Source organism: Vanacampus margaritifer, chromosome 1 (assembly GCF_051991255.1).
Source record: "Vanacampus margaritifer isolate UIUO_Vmar chromosome 1, RoL_Vmar_1.0, whole genome shotgun sequence".
Classification (NCBI taxonomy): Eukaryota; Metazoa; Chordata; class Actinopteri; order Syngnathiformes; family Syngnathidae; genus Vanacampus; species Vanacampus margaritifer.
Window position 1 is genome coordinate 16,262,240 of NC_135432.1, and position 16,472 is coordinate 16,278,711.

Consider the following 16,472-nt stretch of genomic DNA (forward strand, 5'->3'; position numbering starts at 1 on the left):
ATAGTGCTCGTCCTCCTTGGGTTCATGGGTGAGCTGGAGCCTATCCCAGCTGATTTGGGGCGAAATGTGGGTGCCGTTGAATGAACATGTCAACAACCAATCACAGGGCACATTTAGACAAACAACATTTCAAGCAAACATTCACACAATTGGACAATTTAAAGGATGACTAAACGTAAATGGAGAAAACCCAAACAAGCATAGGAGAGATTGTGCAAATTTTACCCCAAAATGGTCTGAGCTGAGATTAGAACCCCGATCCTAAGAAGTGAGAAACAGATGTGATAAACACTAGTCCTCCATTTCAGTGTTTGTTGTAAACATAAAATATTACCCTTTAGTGTAGAGTAAACATATTTGGTGACAAGGGCATTCACCACTTTATCTAAATATAAAATATATATAGCACAAGGACACACAGTTGAATTATTTTGAATTATCTTGTAACACTGAAAGCGTTTTGACCGCTCGTTGTCATTACATTTTTGTTGTTGTTTTTGTGCGTTTTTTTGGGTGTTTTTTAGGGGCAGACAAAACAAGTTTTACTTCTTTCTGTCTCCTTTCATTTTTTTTGCTTTACTTTGTATTTGAATATTGCTTTTTATTGTCTTTTTTCTTTTAACTCATTCGCTGCCATTGACGGCTATAGACGTCAAAAATTCATTTGAACTATTTCTAGTTAGTTTTATTTTTTTGCACTTTTGTTAACAAGAGTATAAAAAACCTAGAATTGTTTTATTAAACATTTAGAACAGATATAAAATGTATGATTAATTGCGAGTTAACTATTGAAGTCATGCGATTAATTATAATTAAAAAAAAAAATCGTCTGAAGCCCCTAATTTTTAATAATCTTTTTTCTTATTAGGGCCATTGGGCGATTACATCTTTTTAATTATAATTAATCACATGACTTCACTGGTTAACTCCCGATTAATCACAAATTTGGTATCTGTTCTAAATGTAAAAAAAGTTTCCTAGGTTTTCATACTCTTGATAACGAAAGTGGGAAAAAAAGTGAAACTAATAGAAATAGTCCAAATGAATTTTTGACGTCTATAGCCGTCAATGGCAGTGAATGAGTTAAAAATTTATGAAATAAAATTGATTAATTGATCTATGCATCTAATTAGTGACCCCCCATAGCATTTTTCATGTATTATGAACAAAAGTATTATATGATACCGTCTAAACCAAAGCCAAACTGTTAACAGAATCTATTCATCATTATATATCTATTTTGTGTACTACCTGTATATATACACAACATATTTAAACGTGCTACAGTAATTATGAAAAAATTTTATAAAAAACAACTTTCTTTAAAGGTGTACAGTATAGAGGGGCTATAGAAGAACATATTTAATGTAGATATGTCTAATGGTGTAGATTTTTAAGTTTTTTTCTTCTTCAAAAAACACATACAATATGGAAAACAGTGAAATACAATTCCATTGTCACTGTCCAAATAAAGCCATTTATCTCATTATTTAATAATTTATCTATTTTTTTTAATATTTATTTTTTTACTGTTGAAACCCCAAATGAAAGGATCACTAGATCATTTAAAAATATATACTGTAGGTAATGATTAAAAAAAATCTTCTTTAATGACAAACAAAAATTGTAATATACTGTACTTTTCATTGAATGTCTTCAATATAAAAGGAAAAGTCTGTTTAAAAATATGTGATTTTAGCTGGGCTTCTAATTCATTTTTCTTTTCCTTTTATTTTTATTTTTTTTAGTGTATAAACTCAAGTCAAGTTTATTTACACAGCCCTTAATCACAAAACAGTCTCAAATGGCTTTACATGCCCACAGTTGACAAATATAAACAACATCACCCTGATCGAACCACAAGAGGGCGAGAATTTTTAAAAAATAAATAAAAAAACATTTGGGGAAAAACAAGAAACCTTGAAATCTCAATTGTTCCAAGCGAAGCATCTTTACACATAAGCAAATGTTTGTGCACACCTGTATGAGTGGCGTGTAGCAGGGCGAAGAATCGTAGGCAAGCGGGGAGGCAGGGGGCGTGGCCCAGGAGTGGACCGAGCGCGTGGGAGAGAGGCGCTGAAGCTTACTGGCGTCCAGGCCAGCCACCGCCATGACCTGATGGCAGAAAGACAATGAAAAGTCAAAAAGACAAGTTGCATCTAAACCAAAACATGTTTTGGCTTCGGGGGAACTTGTACCTGTTGCTGCAGCAGGTGCAGGGGAAGAGCTGTGCAGGAAGGAGAGGGCGGAGCTTCATCCTGACTACTTCTTCTACGAAGACACTCAAAACTGAAGGTCGGTCTGTTGAGGGCTGTGCAGACACACAACGTGTGTTACTGTATATAGATTGAATATTTAGGCTGTGACTTGTTGGCCGTCTTCAAATGTGGAATTCTACATATGAATGTTTACATATGGCACTTTATTAGGTACACTTGCGCAATATCATGAGATCCAATGTAAGCGTGTCAATAATTCTGAAGCTTGATCATACACTCCAAAAACTGGATGACAATGTTCCACTCCAGTCCTGTAGGAGGCAGTAACCCACATTACCAATTATCAATCATTTTTCATACAGCTTTTGTATAGGAACTGTCAGGGGTACCCAATGAAGTGACTGGTGTGTGAATGTTTGATGGTGTAACTGGGAAGGAAAATTAATCATGGTCTGCATAGTGTGTCACCTTGCGGGGATGCTAAAAGCCATCTCCGAGGCGACTGCCTGCTGTCTTGGCATATGGGCTGCTGGTCATCGTCATAGAAACAATCTGACTGCTGTTCCATGCTGGAGTCCTCTGCATCCAAATCTCCCTCCATGTTGGGAGAATCTTTATTGGACAGCCTGCGCAACAACATAAAAATAAATATACTGTACATGATATATGTGAGTAGCGCATACTAACCAATCATATTTGGAGAGTCATTGAATGTCTGTTTGTCTGTACATCAAACCTGTCACTGATTAGTGACTAGACACCAAAACTGATCGTACCTTTCCCTCGAGAGCATGATGTCGTCTTCATGGGACTCGTCGCCACTGTAGTAGTACTCTCCTGACCCTTGCTCCTCGTCACTGTCCACTTCCATTGGCTCGGACCTCTGAACGGCGGGACGACGAACCCTACAAACCTCTGACCTGGCAAGCCAAGATCAGGTCAAAATGCAAAAGTCGAAACATCACAATCGGGTTCAGTTCAATAACCAAAGTGTACATCGTCGACCGTCTTTTCACAAGTATTACTGGATGGTGTAAATTGAATTTGAATGTTTTGAACTGTCAATCTGTCTAACATTTTACTGTTCACATCATCACCACCAATGTTAAAATAACTAGCATAACTAGCCTAAATAATTATTTAAAAAGAAGACAGAGATTTTATTCCTAAAAAGGATCCTTAATTTTATTGTAATCCACTGTAAAATTATGCAGTTTTAACATTAACACGTGCACTAAATAAGAAAACAACAACAGAAAAAGAGTCTTAAAACAAAATTTAAAAAATTGGCAAATTTATTATAACTACAGACTTAAATACAAGTGAACCGTAAAACTAAATCTTAAATGTACATGTAAAATCTTATCGTTTCTATAAATCAATTGATGAAATTTTTAATGAGATAATTGAATAAAAAATGCATGCATTTTAATTAACCTATTTCAGGGAGGGGGGGGGGGGGTAAATGAATGCAACAAATATTTGAAGACCTTGATTGTGTAAATGCTTAGTGGGACAAATGAAAAATATAGCAATATTAATTACTTGATTAAATAACAAGAATGATGATGATGATGATACATTTTTTTAAATAATCACAATTTTTCAATTAATTTTGCACCTGTTTTCTATAAATTAATTGATGAAATATTTTATGAAATTACTGAATAAAAAATTAAATACATGCATTTTAATTAACCTATTTTTTGGGCGGGAGGACTAAATTAATGCAACAAATATATGAAGACCTTGTTCATGTAAATGCTTAGTGGGCTAGATTATAAAATAAAATAAATAAATATTAATTACTTGATTGAATAACAATAATTATGATGATGATGATGATTATTATTAAATAAGCAAAACATTTTTAATTAATGGCTTTTGACCTTTTTTATTCTTTTTTTTTTTTTTTTGATGCATGATACTGTACCTAATGTAGGCCTCATAGCAGTGCCTCCTGATCCAAATTGAGGCGCACATGAGACCCGTAATAGAAAAAGAAGAAAAAAGGGCATCAATGGACACATTGTCTTTACATTGTCTGGTCAGATTTTGGTAAGACCTTATAAGAAAAAATGTCTCATGGCCAAAATGAACTGACCTCATGGAGAGCGCCTTCCAAGGCTTGTTGCGGGTGGACACCGGTGAGCCCGTTTTGGTGGAGGACGGGCGGTCTGTCGCTAACAAACATTTCCGCTGCTTCCCACGGGGCGCAGACAGAAGCATGGGCACGTTGGCATTGTTGAGGTTGGCGTTGGAGGGTACGGGTGATTGTTGGCGATTGGAATTAAAGCAGGAGTAGTCAGATTGATGTTGATGATGATGATGATTATACTGGACAGGTGACGAGTTCATTTCTGCCTCCTCGCTTCTATCATTGCCCCTAAGACCCGCTTGGGCGGGTTCTGTTGAGGCACAGCCGGAAAAGGGGAGGATCTGTAGAGGACGTTGAGTGACTGTGGTCGGGTGGGCGGAGCCTTGTACATTCGTATTGATGTGGTTGACATGGTTACCGAAAAGGCCGCCATTGCGCTGCAAAGAGATGTCAGGAACAACAAGTTGTTAACAAGTAGGCTGGACAGTTTATGACCAGCTACTTCTATCTATCTTTCTATCCGGTATACAAAATGTGGGATACCCTGTAAATTCCCTCATCTTCTTCCTCTGTCAAATCTACAAGCCCTTCGTCCTGCAAGTCACATGATATGGCTCGACGGATCTCGGGTCCGATGTCATGCAGCGTACGCAGGCCAGCCTGAAAAGACGTCAGATGGAATGCAATAGAACACAAAAGGAAATAGCGCTGCCAATAAAGTTCTTCCAGGAGGGTGATTCTTGGGATTTGACTCGTTTAGTTTTTTTAATCAGAATCAGTTTGACAGCACTCACCTGCAGAGCCATGGTGCTGTTAATCCTGTCGAATGAGCGCATACCCACAAGGCCTTTCTCTTTGCGCCTCTTGAACTTCCTGAAGTAGTCCTGTATCAGGAAGGTGGCATAGAACTTCCCCACTGTTATCTCGTCATCTGAGTGAACAGACCACACATACCGAGGGCTCCCCAATCAACACCAAAGGCGCAAAAACGCTCACATCCTCTGTGTGCGCCTGTGCGTGGGTGGATGTGTGTGCGTGCAGCGTGTGCAGTGTGTGCAGCGTGTGTGTCCAGTCAAATGTAGAACATAAAAGACCGCAACGCCTTTAAAAATACTTTCTCACAATCCCATTCTCAGTTCGCTATTGCCAAAGTCAGATTTTTCTCTGTGGAACCTATGCACAGCTAGTCACTAACAGCTAGGGATGTCAGGCGATTAATTATTTAATTAATCGCATGACTTCAATAGTTAGCTCACGATTAATCAGTTTTCATATTCTTGTTAACATAAAACATAAAAAATTTAAATAATAATAACAAAGTTACAGTACATAGTGTGTGAGTGTGATATTGTTTTGCATTGAGGTCATTTTTCTGCCACTAGATGGCATAATTGCATTTGTAAGACATTGGTGACAGCTCAGTGTATTTTTCTTTTCGTATTTTAAGAGCGAGTAACTTGTGAAATTCTGCACATTTTTTAAATTGTAAAATACATCTTGACCCCAGTCTCCACAAATATATGCATTATTATTAAATTGATTGATCCCGCATTGATAGCTACCTAAACACACAGGACGAAACAAACTGTGAAGCTGGTTTAGCTGGTCAGTGGGAAAACAGGCGACTAAATCTCAGTTGGGAGAGACACTGAACTTCAGCTGCATCGATGGGTACAGGAAATGTGTGTGTGTGTGTGTGTGGGGGGGTTCTCGTAAAAACACAGAACTGTACTTCCATCATCACCTTTTCCTGGACCTTTTTAATAAGGGAAAGAACCAAGTAAGGGTGATGGATGCTTGAAGATGGACGCATAGATGAAGCCTTTTTGGGGCACATATTGATGATGATCCATTTTCAAGCAATGGAGGTTTTCCAGGCATCACGCAACACAGCTGAAGAAAACGACACAAGGCTCTGTTCAGAAAGTAACCTGTAAATGTACTTTTTTGTATGGTTAAAGGTCTGAATTTGACGTGTGGTCACTGGTCTGTGTACTGTACGAATGAATACTGTATTGAAATTTTCTTACATATGTTTTTAAGCATTTGATTTGTGCCATTTGGACACTATGATTTGACCGAGGCAAAAATTCTACTAGAAATGTAAAAGATTTACGCACACGCATGCATGTATTTTGCCAATTGAGGATTATCTACAAACTGTAAGGCAAAGTACAACAGGTATTTATTTCCCCCAAGCAGAGCCTTGTGAACCTTTAAGCCAAGTAAGCTTTCAGCAGTCTCATGCCACCAGACTAAAACAGCACTGCCCAGAGAGTTCAGGGAGGCAAAAAAGAGAAAAGGCAAAGTGTGTGACTGAAAAAAGCAAGCTGTGGGAAAGAGAAGCTTGACACAAACAAAGTTAAAAGCAGAAGAAGACAGACTTAGGGTTAAGCTAATATACAGTAAACATGCTGCTGAATGTATTTGGCATGTAAAACACAACACTGAAGCATGTCAGCAACTTGGGACAGAAACTACATGCAAACACAGTAATGTAAAAAATTAAAAACCTAAGCAGAAAATGTACTGTATTTTTCTTCCTGTATAATATGGGCAGCTTGATTTAGGATTAAATATTAAAATACTATTGGTAGCAAAACCAAAAAACACATCAACTTATAATCAAGAGGCAACAGGTAGGCCGACAGAAACTGTTTGGAAAAGGGCAGGTAGTTTCAAAATTGTTTTTCTTTTTATTCTGAGGGTCGTTTTTAATTGTCCTCAATAAAATGAGGTGCCTTGGCCTTACTTACGCTAACTATGAATGATGTTACCCTAAGACTTTTTTACAGTCACTAAGGTGCATATTTGCATGGCATGTAGGAATCTCAATTATATGCTGTTATGTGTTTATCAGTCTTAAGCAGAAGTGGCAAATCCAGGTCCAGAAAGTAAAATCCCTGCCACAGATTGGCTTTAGCCCCAGGTACTAGCTAGCTAGCTCCCTAGCTAGCTACCATGATGTTTGTTTACTTGCTAGGAAGCTAGCTAGCTAGCTAGCTAGCATCAGGGGCGAAAGCCAAACTGTGGCAGGGATTTTACTTTCTGGACCTGGATTTGCCACCTTTAGTCTTTAGTGTCCAACGCGTTTGTTTCTTTAGCATTCGGCTCTACAACATATTTTGGCATTCACGGCCAATTTACACTAGAAATAGAAAAATATCAAGCAGTGAGTTGAAAATGGTTATATTTGGCAGAGGTGAGAAAAGCAGGAGAGCATTGAGTAGGAATCCTGTGGGGTGTGGTGACCACTCACCACCTGCAGGGGGCACTACTTGATCCAACAGTTTCATGTTAGTCCTTTTCCAGATCTTCTTGATCACAGCCCTTAGCTCCTCGTTAGCTTGTTCTAGGTTACCTTGGAGACAAGATTCAGAAAGGGAAATTCTCTCTCTGTCATATTTGGGGGCTACTTTTATCATTTTGACAATAAACCTATCAATAAAAATTAAACTGGGATTATATTGACAATTTACAAGGTAAGGTTTGGACTCACCTTCTGTTTTTATCTTGAGAGCAGTGCGCACCAGTGCAAACAAGGTGGCATTAAACATAACTGTGCCATCGCTGTTCAGAGGCATGTTCATCGCAACCAGACGCTGCAGATGTTCAAACATGAGTCAAACATCAGACGAAGGATGTACTATGTGCTCGCTTACAATGTAAATCACATTACAAATCTATAATCGTTATAATAATTATTACCTCCGCCAAAGATATATTTATTTTGTTCAGGTTTGTCAGTTGTTAATTGGGTATTCAGGGTTTTTTTTTATGAGACCATACATTTTATATTGTTGAATGTTTATTGTAAGACAGATTGATTCATTGATTATGTTTGTTAATATAATACATGGGAAGAGGACCTTGAAAAACTAATTAGTATTAAATCACAATCTCAATTGTGAATTGCAATTAGATAAAATTATTTAGCCCTACTTAGATTAGATTAGATAGATACTTCCAGATTTCAGAATGCCAAATCAACAAATTTACTGTAAACTGTAAAAATAAATATTAAAAAGAACGTTAACAAATCTGATCTCTATCAATTGCTGTACAATCCAATACATTGCTATGTGTGTGGATAATCAGAAGCAGGCAGTTCATCTGAATATCATCCAGAAATGCACATTTTGGAGCAAGTTTAATTAACAGAGAAAATCACATCTCACATGTTAGCACACTTTTATTTAAGTCAAATTAGTTCATGTCGGACTTTATTAAAGTGTTGTGAAAAACTTGGATCTGAATTTAACATGATGTTGTTTTAGCTATTTAAAAAAATATATATTTATAATAACTTATTAACTTCACAGGTGAGAAATATTAGGCTCACTGAGGGAAGCTGCTAATCTATAATGTGTAATGCCACATACAATGTAATGTATACTACACACCTTGCAGGCCACCCTGTGTGGGCAAAGCTTGCCAAAGCCAAGGGGAGGTTGGATCCTCCTCAGCAATGTCACCACATCCAGGTGTTTTATCCTGCCCCTGCCAGGAACGCAAACCAATAAATGAAAAGAATATAACAAGAAATGAAGAGAATAACAAAGAACCATTATTGTAAAAAAATGTATTAAAAAAAAGACAAAGTCAGACCATCGGCGAACTATCACAATAGGATAATGCACAGTGTTGAGTTGTAATAAGTTTATAGTACACTGTAAAAAACAAACAAAAAAATAAAAAATAAAAGAAATTAAATAACAGAATTTCACTGTTTATTTTACTCACTGTGATCGCATATGCTAAATGCAAAATAACATGAAATCACTGTAACTGTGATAACACACAATATTTCAGCAGCAAAACTAGCAAACAGCAAAAATATTAGATCCAAAGTCAATTTTGACGAATGCATGTCACAGACATGTCTTTTACACATTTGAGAATTATTTTAGTATGTGGAAAAGTTTAATAAAATGAGACCTTTAAATGTAAAGCGTTTTGAGGGCCTCGCAAGGTTGAAAAGCGCTATATAAATGAATTACCATAACAGGACATTCTTACAATTTTAAACCTAATATCTATTTTTTCAACAGTTTTTTTTACATTGTGTTGAAAGATAAATCACATTAAATTTGTGTCATATACTGTTATGTTACATAAAACAAATTATTATACAACCTCTTTCCATAAAATAATGTCATTAAAAACAACTAATAACATTACTATAATTTTATGAGAAGTAATTTTCTGTTATTTCACTGTATTTTTTGGTACCTCAGCTGCAGGAAAATTACCTTTTTTTTTTAAACATATTTTTTTCCTTTTTATTATTATTTTTTTTTACAGTGTAGGTGTATGAATGGTCAAAAAATAATAATAACACAGCGAAAGGCAACGTCCCAAGTACTCACTTTGCTTCAGGGTCGTATTCGGACCAGATGCGTTTGAATTCATCAAGATGATGCGGTCCAAGAATGGACCAATCCCGGGTGAGATAGTCAAAGTTATCCATGATGACGGCAACAAACAGGTTAATAATCTGAAACCAGAACATGAACATGTTTTTTGTGCCTGCATTATGACTATGACTCTGTTGTTTTGCATTATGTGTAAGGATCACCAGAAAAGCACAAAGCATGTAGAAGGTGATGAAGTAGATGATGGCGAAGCTGCTGCCACAGGTTCGCTCCTCGCCGGGGTTGTAGTCCGACTCGGTATCGCACAACTTTCCGGGAAGACAGGCCAGCATGATCTCCTGCCAGGCCTCGCCCGTGGCACATCTGACATTCAGCATTTGCGTCAGTGTTAACTCGTTAACATTCAAATGTTGCAGTAACCATTGATTCAAACCTGAAGAGCATGAGGACAGCCTGAGGGAACGTTTGGAAGTTATTGTTGCGGTTGATTTGTGTTCCATCCACCATGGCTATTTTCCCAAAAACCTGACGGCAGAAACACGTGCAGTCAAACATGAAACATAAGGACAACAGTATTATATAAAATATTTATTGTATAATAAATACTATATAATGTACAATAATGTATTAAGTAATATAATTACATTATCATACTGCTATATTGTGATAATTTAATTAATAAGAATTTGTACAACTGGTTTGAATGAGAAAGAATGAATTGAGATTTAAAATTCCACCACTGAATTAATTGGATAAAATCTTCTGCAGCACAAGTTGATATCACATACGGTCACCTATTTCCTGTAGGGGTACGGGAAGGAGGTGTCTGTTTGGAGTGTGGTGTTTATTTATTCAAGTTTCATCGCACCCACAATCAACTGAGGTGTTTGTCTGACTCATAACAAAGTGCAGTCAATCTGTCGAGCTCTGTTTAAATTTTAAATATTGTCTCATCATGCAAATTCTGTGTGCCCAAAAGAATGCCTTACCTGCATTCCAATTACTGCATAGATGAAGAACAGCATGGCTATCAGAAGTGCAACATAGGGGAGGGCCTGGAGGTAGAGGACAGAGAAAGGAATGGCATCTGATAATAAGCTCAACAAAAAAATATTTTTAATTACTGTCAAAACAATTTTGCATTTTAGCCTCACCTGAAAGGATTTGATGAAAGTCCACAGCAGTGTCCGGATGCCGTCCCCCCTGCTCAACAATTTGACCAATCGCATCACTCGAAAGAGGCGGAAGAAGGTGATGGAGATGCGAGCACTGTCTTCAGTGTTCTGCACATAAATAATATACATTTAAGGATTATTGATCCTGGTCAAGGAATTAAGAAGTATAAACACATGCAATTCAAACCCATCTGTCTTCAATTAAACCTGATTTAGAGAAACAGGCACATATCAGTGAATGATATGTGGAAGATTTCAAACTTCTTGATCGTGGCAATGATATTAATTAGGACGCATGCAGAGCAACAGCATGCCATGAACGCACCTGAATGCCTCACAAAAACATCACACGGATTTATAAGATGGCTAACAATTTTATAGCCCACAGTCCAACAATCAAGCCATAAATACGAGCAACCGCAAGTCTGATGACTTCAATTATTTGTCATGTGAATGCAAACACTTGAACAACAATAATGTCTCATGCCATGCACCAAGACTATTACATCAATCAACATGTCGGCTGAACATTTAACAAAGAAACATATTGAAAGAAATTCCAAAGATTCTCTCAAAATATATGAAATGACAGCGTGCACAATATTTTTATTTAATTTTTTCCAGTGACCAAATATTTTTGGAGTTGAAATGAAGGAGGCGGGGCTTCTTCTTACCCCTGGTTCCACTATCACCTTGACGACAGGGAGCGCTGCCGACTTAAAACCAAAAACCTGACGTTAATTGGAGTTACATAATCCAGATGTACAGCACGCAACACAAATCAAGACAAACTACTTCTGTATGCCTCTTCACGCGAGCAGCAGGTGTAAGTGTGCATTGAATACAAAACATTGCTAGCGACACAAGCAAAAGCTTCCTGATATTCGCTGCAACACTGCAAATGCAGAAATGAGATGATGACTTGTGAAAACACAAATTAATGTACATAACATTTAAATGTATATATAAATAACGTGAAAAGTTTTGTTACATCACGTACAGTGCAGGACAAAAGTATTAGACCACCACCTACTGTTTGGTTCTGTTACAATGTAGAAGCTGAGAACTCTTTAACCAAAATGATATATTTTAAGTGCCATAACACAATTAATATTGTTACCCATTAATTTTCTAATTACAAGTTTTACAAGAAAATATTAGGTCAAAATTGTAGCCATTATTTACATACATGAACAGAAATATGTCTAAGTGGTTAAAAGCTACGCTTGATTCATTTCTGACTTCCCAATGTCTCGAATTTGAGTATAAAAATATGAATTCGTTTTGAAATGTCTCATTCCTGTTCAAAATGATGCAATGTCTAAAATACACTGAAATCGAAAGCATCAGTATTAAAAACACTTCATTTGACTTGACTTGATATTTGATGCCTTATAAAAGTGAATTGGAATGTTACCAGAAATAACAAAGTTTACATGATTTATGTAAATGTGTAAGTTTACCATCGGTGGTAAAGTGTTTTAAACACAAAAGTCGCACTGGTAGGAATGGTGAGAATAAATGTTTGGACTTAAAATTCAATTTAGTAATGACTTCAAGATATCCCAGTGTGGCAAAATTACTGTAAATAAATACATTTAAATAAATAAATGGTGCATGTTTAAAGTCCATCCATCCATCCATTTTCTTTACCGCTTGTCCTCACAAGGGTCGCGGGGGTTGCTGTAGCCTATCCCAGCTGGCTTCGGGCAGTAGGCGGGGTACACCCTGAACTGGTTGCCAGTCAATTGCAGGGCAATGTTTAAAGTCATGTTATGATAAGTTGTGCCTATTGGACACCAGGATCTTCACTTGACATATTCAATGAAAAACTAGCAGATATGCTCAGTTACATAAATAATTACAATAACTAAAAAAACAAGAATAATATGTGGTGACTTTAACATTGATTTGTTAAATTCAAACGGACATCAGAAAAAAACGTATAGTCTTTTCCCTGCAATTATAAAACCTAGCAGAATAACAGTTGATACAGCCACTCTAATTGATAATATATTTATAGATGAAATTGACCATAAAATAGAGAGTGGACTTCTTATTAATGATCATTTTCCTGTCTTTGTAATCTTACAAAACTATTTTGATAAAAAAGCAAATCTAACAATTCACATTTCAAAAATAAGATTAAGAACACAACATTCCATAGCTGCTCTTAAAGAAGACCTAGAAAATCAAAACTGGTCTGAGGTTTATGCACATGAAGATCCCAATATTGCATATAATGCTTTTCAGTCTATCATAAGCACTTTATACAATAAACATTGTCCATTAATTAAAGTCAGCATAAAGGCCTAAATAACCCATGGATGACAAAGGGGATAGAGAAAAATAGTTTATATAAAAATATATATAAAATTGAGAACTGTTGATGAAATTAGATACAAGACCTATTAAAATAAATTTGTAAATATTATAAGAACGGACAAGTAAGAAAGATTATTATCATACACTATTGAAGCAGAATAGAAGCAACACATATGAAACATGGAAAATATTAAATCATGTAATTAAAAATATATATTTTTTAAATAGATCACCCAGAATATTTTTTTAAAGATAATATATATATAATATAATAATAAAATATTATTATTGATAAAATTACAGAAATAGCAAATTAATTTAATGAGTTCTTTGTCAATGTTGGTAATGACCTACTGAAAGAAATTCCTGAGCCAAGAAATTAAAATATGAAGTAAATAAATATGTAAAAAAAAAAAATAATAATTTGTGCTTTAAAAACTCACAAAATAAATTCATTAAAAAAAAGGGAGTAATCTTGAATGGGACTTGAAAGCTAAATCAAGCCCCAAACCCTCTGCAGTGAACAACAGTGGCAAACAGACATGCATGCATGTGTGATTACTTACATTGATCTCAGTGATGGCAATGTCAACCACGCTACCCACAACAATTAAGGCATCAAAAGTGTTCCATGCATCAGCAAAATAGTTCTGCAAGCCACAAAGACAAACACACATAGACAAAAACGAAAGAGACAGGGCAAGAAAGAAAAAGAATATAATTTTTTTTAAATCATTAGCTGTAAGCAGAGATGAACAACCCTGCTTTAATGCTGAATCCTCAAAATGAGCATCAAACCTTGACGCAAAGTTCTGCCCACATTTATTTAGCAAATTAATGGCACCCATCTGTCTAGAATGCTCGATTTACTAGTTGTAATTTGTCAAAATATGAATCCTGCAATTTTGCCCAAAATGGCCGACTTCCTGTTCAATTTCCAGCATGGGTCATTAGACTTTTTCATGCGTCCTGTCAACATTGACATCTCTATTTACCGTCTGGTGGTAAAAGTGAAATAAAAAGAGATTGGAAGGAAAAGCGAAGGTGCTAAGGAAAGAAGCGGCACGTGGCGGAGGCAGGAAAAGACAGAGCCGAACATACTGGCGTCTCTCTACCTGGCTGAGTATGATGTCGACTACACTGCCAATCACCACCAGGGCGTCAAAGACGTTCCAGGCGTCCCCGACATAGCCCTGAATAGGGCGACCATGCGCAGCCAGCAGGAGGAGGAAACAAAAGCAGGGTGGGGTGCAAAAGGGATGCAGGGCCGAGGTAGGGAGGTAAGAAGGAGAGGAAGAGTGCTGTGTTAAATGGAAAAGGGGGGTTGTCATCAGATCAAAAATTCCGTGTGTGCGACAGGAATCCAATATCGAGAAAGAAATACAAACACTATACTTCGAGATATCATCATTATAACTATCAATCTGCAATTGTCGATTTTGTCATTCATGTGAAATTGATTTAAAGTTTCCATTATTACAGTCAAGTTATGCTAATGCTAAAGGCTAACTCTTTTACTGCCACACGTTATCCCCAAAACAACCCCAATAGTAGCAGCCGATTTCGAGCATTTTAGCTCATCTTTAAAGGCAAACGGAATATTATGTGCTTTGACTACATAAACATGGTGGGTACCACATGAGAGATTGCATTCCATTCTTTCATCAGAAAAAAAAGTTTATTTCTACCTTATTCTGTTCTTAGTAATCACCATTTTAAACAGGTTAAAAAAATCCCTTAATTTGTGTATGTGTTTTTTGTGCGTGTTTTTTTTTTTTTAACAATTGGTAAATGTATATATATGTGTGTATGCAGATGTATGTGTTTGGTCTATATTTCTTTGAAGTTCTTAGATTAATTTAGACTGTGTATGCTGTATTTGTAAGGGTCCTTCTGTGGATGGGTTGGGCTATGGGATGGGATGGAAGGGTTTGAGGGAGGAAAAAAAAATCTGGGAGCGTGTTTTCTATGTATGGTGCTGTTGATGTCATTTATTAAATGTCTTCCAATTTTAAAAAAAAATATCAAAAAAGAAAATGGGTAATTTGAGTGACATTGAGCGAAAATTTAAAAGATAAGGAGAAAACAAGCTTTTTATAAAAAAGAAAAAAAAGATACATTTTCTGCACAACAGTGACTGACACTAGTATTTTTTGTTTAGTGACGCTCTGTGAATTAGATTTAATGTGAGAAAGGCTTTGATCATTCACGTCATCCTTGAAAACGTTTCATCAGATTCGTCATGTTTCATAATAATTTCATACTACTGGGAGCCTATTGAAAAGAGATACAATGCTGCCATCTGCTGGCCATAGTTAGTGGGTGTTTTTGATTTCACAAGCCCATTGATAGGCAGCGCTGCACAATACGTTGAACTGCCCATTGAAGAAAAAAACCCGTAGTAAACGTCAATTAACGTTTTTGGCGGTATTCATTGGGATTTTAGTTACGTCATTAAACGTTTTTGGCGGTAAAAGAGCTAAATAGACAGTTTCTAATTTGCTGGACCAATAAACAATACACGGTCTTCACATCATATGCTCATAATTCTCAAGAATTGGTTGCACTTTTATTGCCAGCAAGGCCAATTATTTGTTAGGCATTTAAATGTAAAGATGAGAAGCTCTGAGCGTCTGGCCATGCTGCCTTTAATTTCGCGGTTGTGTCCTCGATCCTGTTGCTTTTTTTCTTTAAGCTAAAATGTCAAACCCTTTTTGTAGTCAAAATGTCCATCCGTAGTTTTTATAACCGCTTTTAGAATTCTAATAACCCCACAGCACACCAGACGCATCTCACCCTGGGCTTGAAGGCAATCAGCTTGAAGATCATCTCAACAGTGAAAACACCAGTGAAGACCATGTTCAGGATGTCCATGGCGTAATTGAACAGGTGAGACTGGCCATGGTGCTGCAAAGAGGCAGCGCACACATTTGATCAATAGTTTGTTATGGCAATGTCCTCTCGCTTCTGTGAATGAATGCCTTAAGAACGACAGGTGGAACAAGAATCAAGACTGAGCGTGAAGATTGACGGCGATATTCAAAAGGATGCTTACCTGTATAGCCAGACAGAGGGTGTTGAGGATGATTAGGACAAACATGACATACTCAAAGCCGGTGGAGTTGACCACATACCAGAACTTGTACTGGTATGGGTTTTTGGGTATATAGCGACGCAGGGGCCGGGCTTTGAGCGCATATTCCACACACTGGCGCTGGAACAGTTGTGAAGTAAAGAAAGAGAAATACTTTAGTACATAGATGGGTTTTTTTTTACATAC

The 16,472-nt window shown here is 36.7% G+C and overlaps 1 protein-coding gene across 22 annotated transcripts in view; it reads right to left on the reverse strand.

The window, feature by feature from the left end:
* The window catches only part of cacna1db (calcium channel, voltage-dependent, L type, alpha 1D subunit, b), a 64,619-nt gene that overhangs the window by 7,991 nt on the left and 40,156 nt on the right, over positions 1-16,472 (reverse strand). For 5 of the 22 annotated variants that reach the window (XM_077577032.1, XM_077577030.1, XM_077577026.1 and 2 more), the window contains 19 exons: positions 16,248-16,406; positions 15,989-16,099; positions 13,759-13,842; positions 10,847-10,975; positions 10,682-10,747; positions 10,126-10,217; positions 9,896-10,055; positions 9,687-9,814; positions 8,721-8,817; positions 7,577-7,919; positions 5,112-5,248; positions 4,861-4,977; positions 4,324-4,754; positions 4,153-4,179; positions 2,996-3,139; positions 2,688-2,845; positions 2,199-2,311; positions 1,981-2,115; positions 226-261 (listed from right to left, as the gene is read on the reverse strand). In XM_077577032.1, coding sequence (XP_077433158.1) covers positions 226-261; positions 1,981-2,115; positions 2,199-2,311; positions 2,688-2,845; positions 2,996-3,139; positions 4,153-4,179; positions 4,324-4,754; positions 4,861-4,977; positions 5,112-5,248; positions 7,577-7,919; positions 8,721-8,817; positions 9,687-9,814; positions 9,896-10,055; positions 10,126-10,217; positions 10,682-10,747; positions 10,847-10,975; positions 13,759-13,842; positions 15,989-16,099; positions 16,248-16,406 — 2,667 coding nt within the window. Of the gene's footprint in view, positions 1-225; positions 262-1,980; positions 2,116-2,198; positions 2,312-2,687; positions 2,846-2,995; positions 3,140-4,152; positions 4,180-4,323; positions 4,755-4,860; positions 4,978-5,111; positions 5,249-7,576; positions 7,920-8,720; positions 8,818-9,686; positions 9,815-9,895; positions 10,056-10,125; positions 10,218-10,681; positions 10,748-10,846; positions 10,976-11,541; positions 11,584-13,758; positions 13,843-14,307; positions 14,386-15,988; positions 16,100-16,247; positions 16,407-16,472 lie in introns of all 22 variants that reach the window. The other 17 variants (XM_077577086.1, XM_077577036.1, XM_077577035.1 and 14 more) reach the window with 9 other exon arrangements.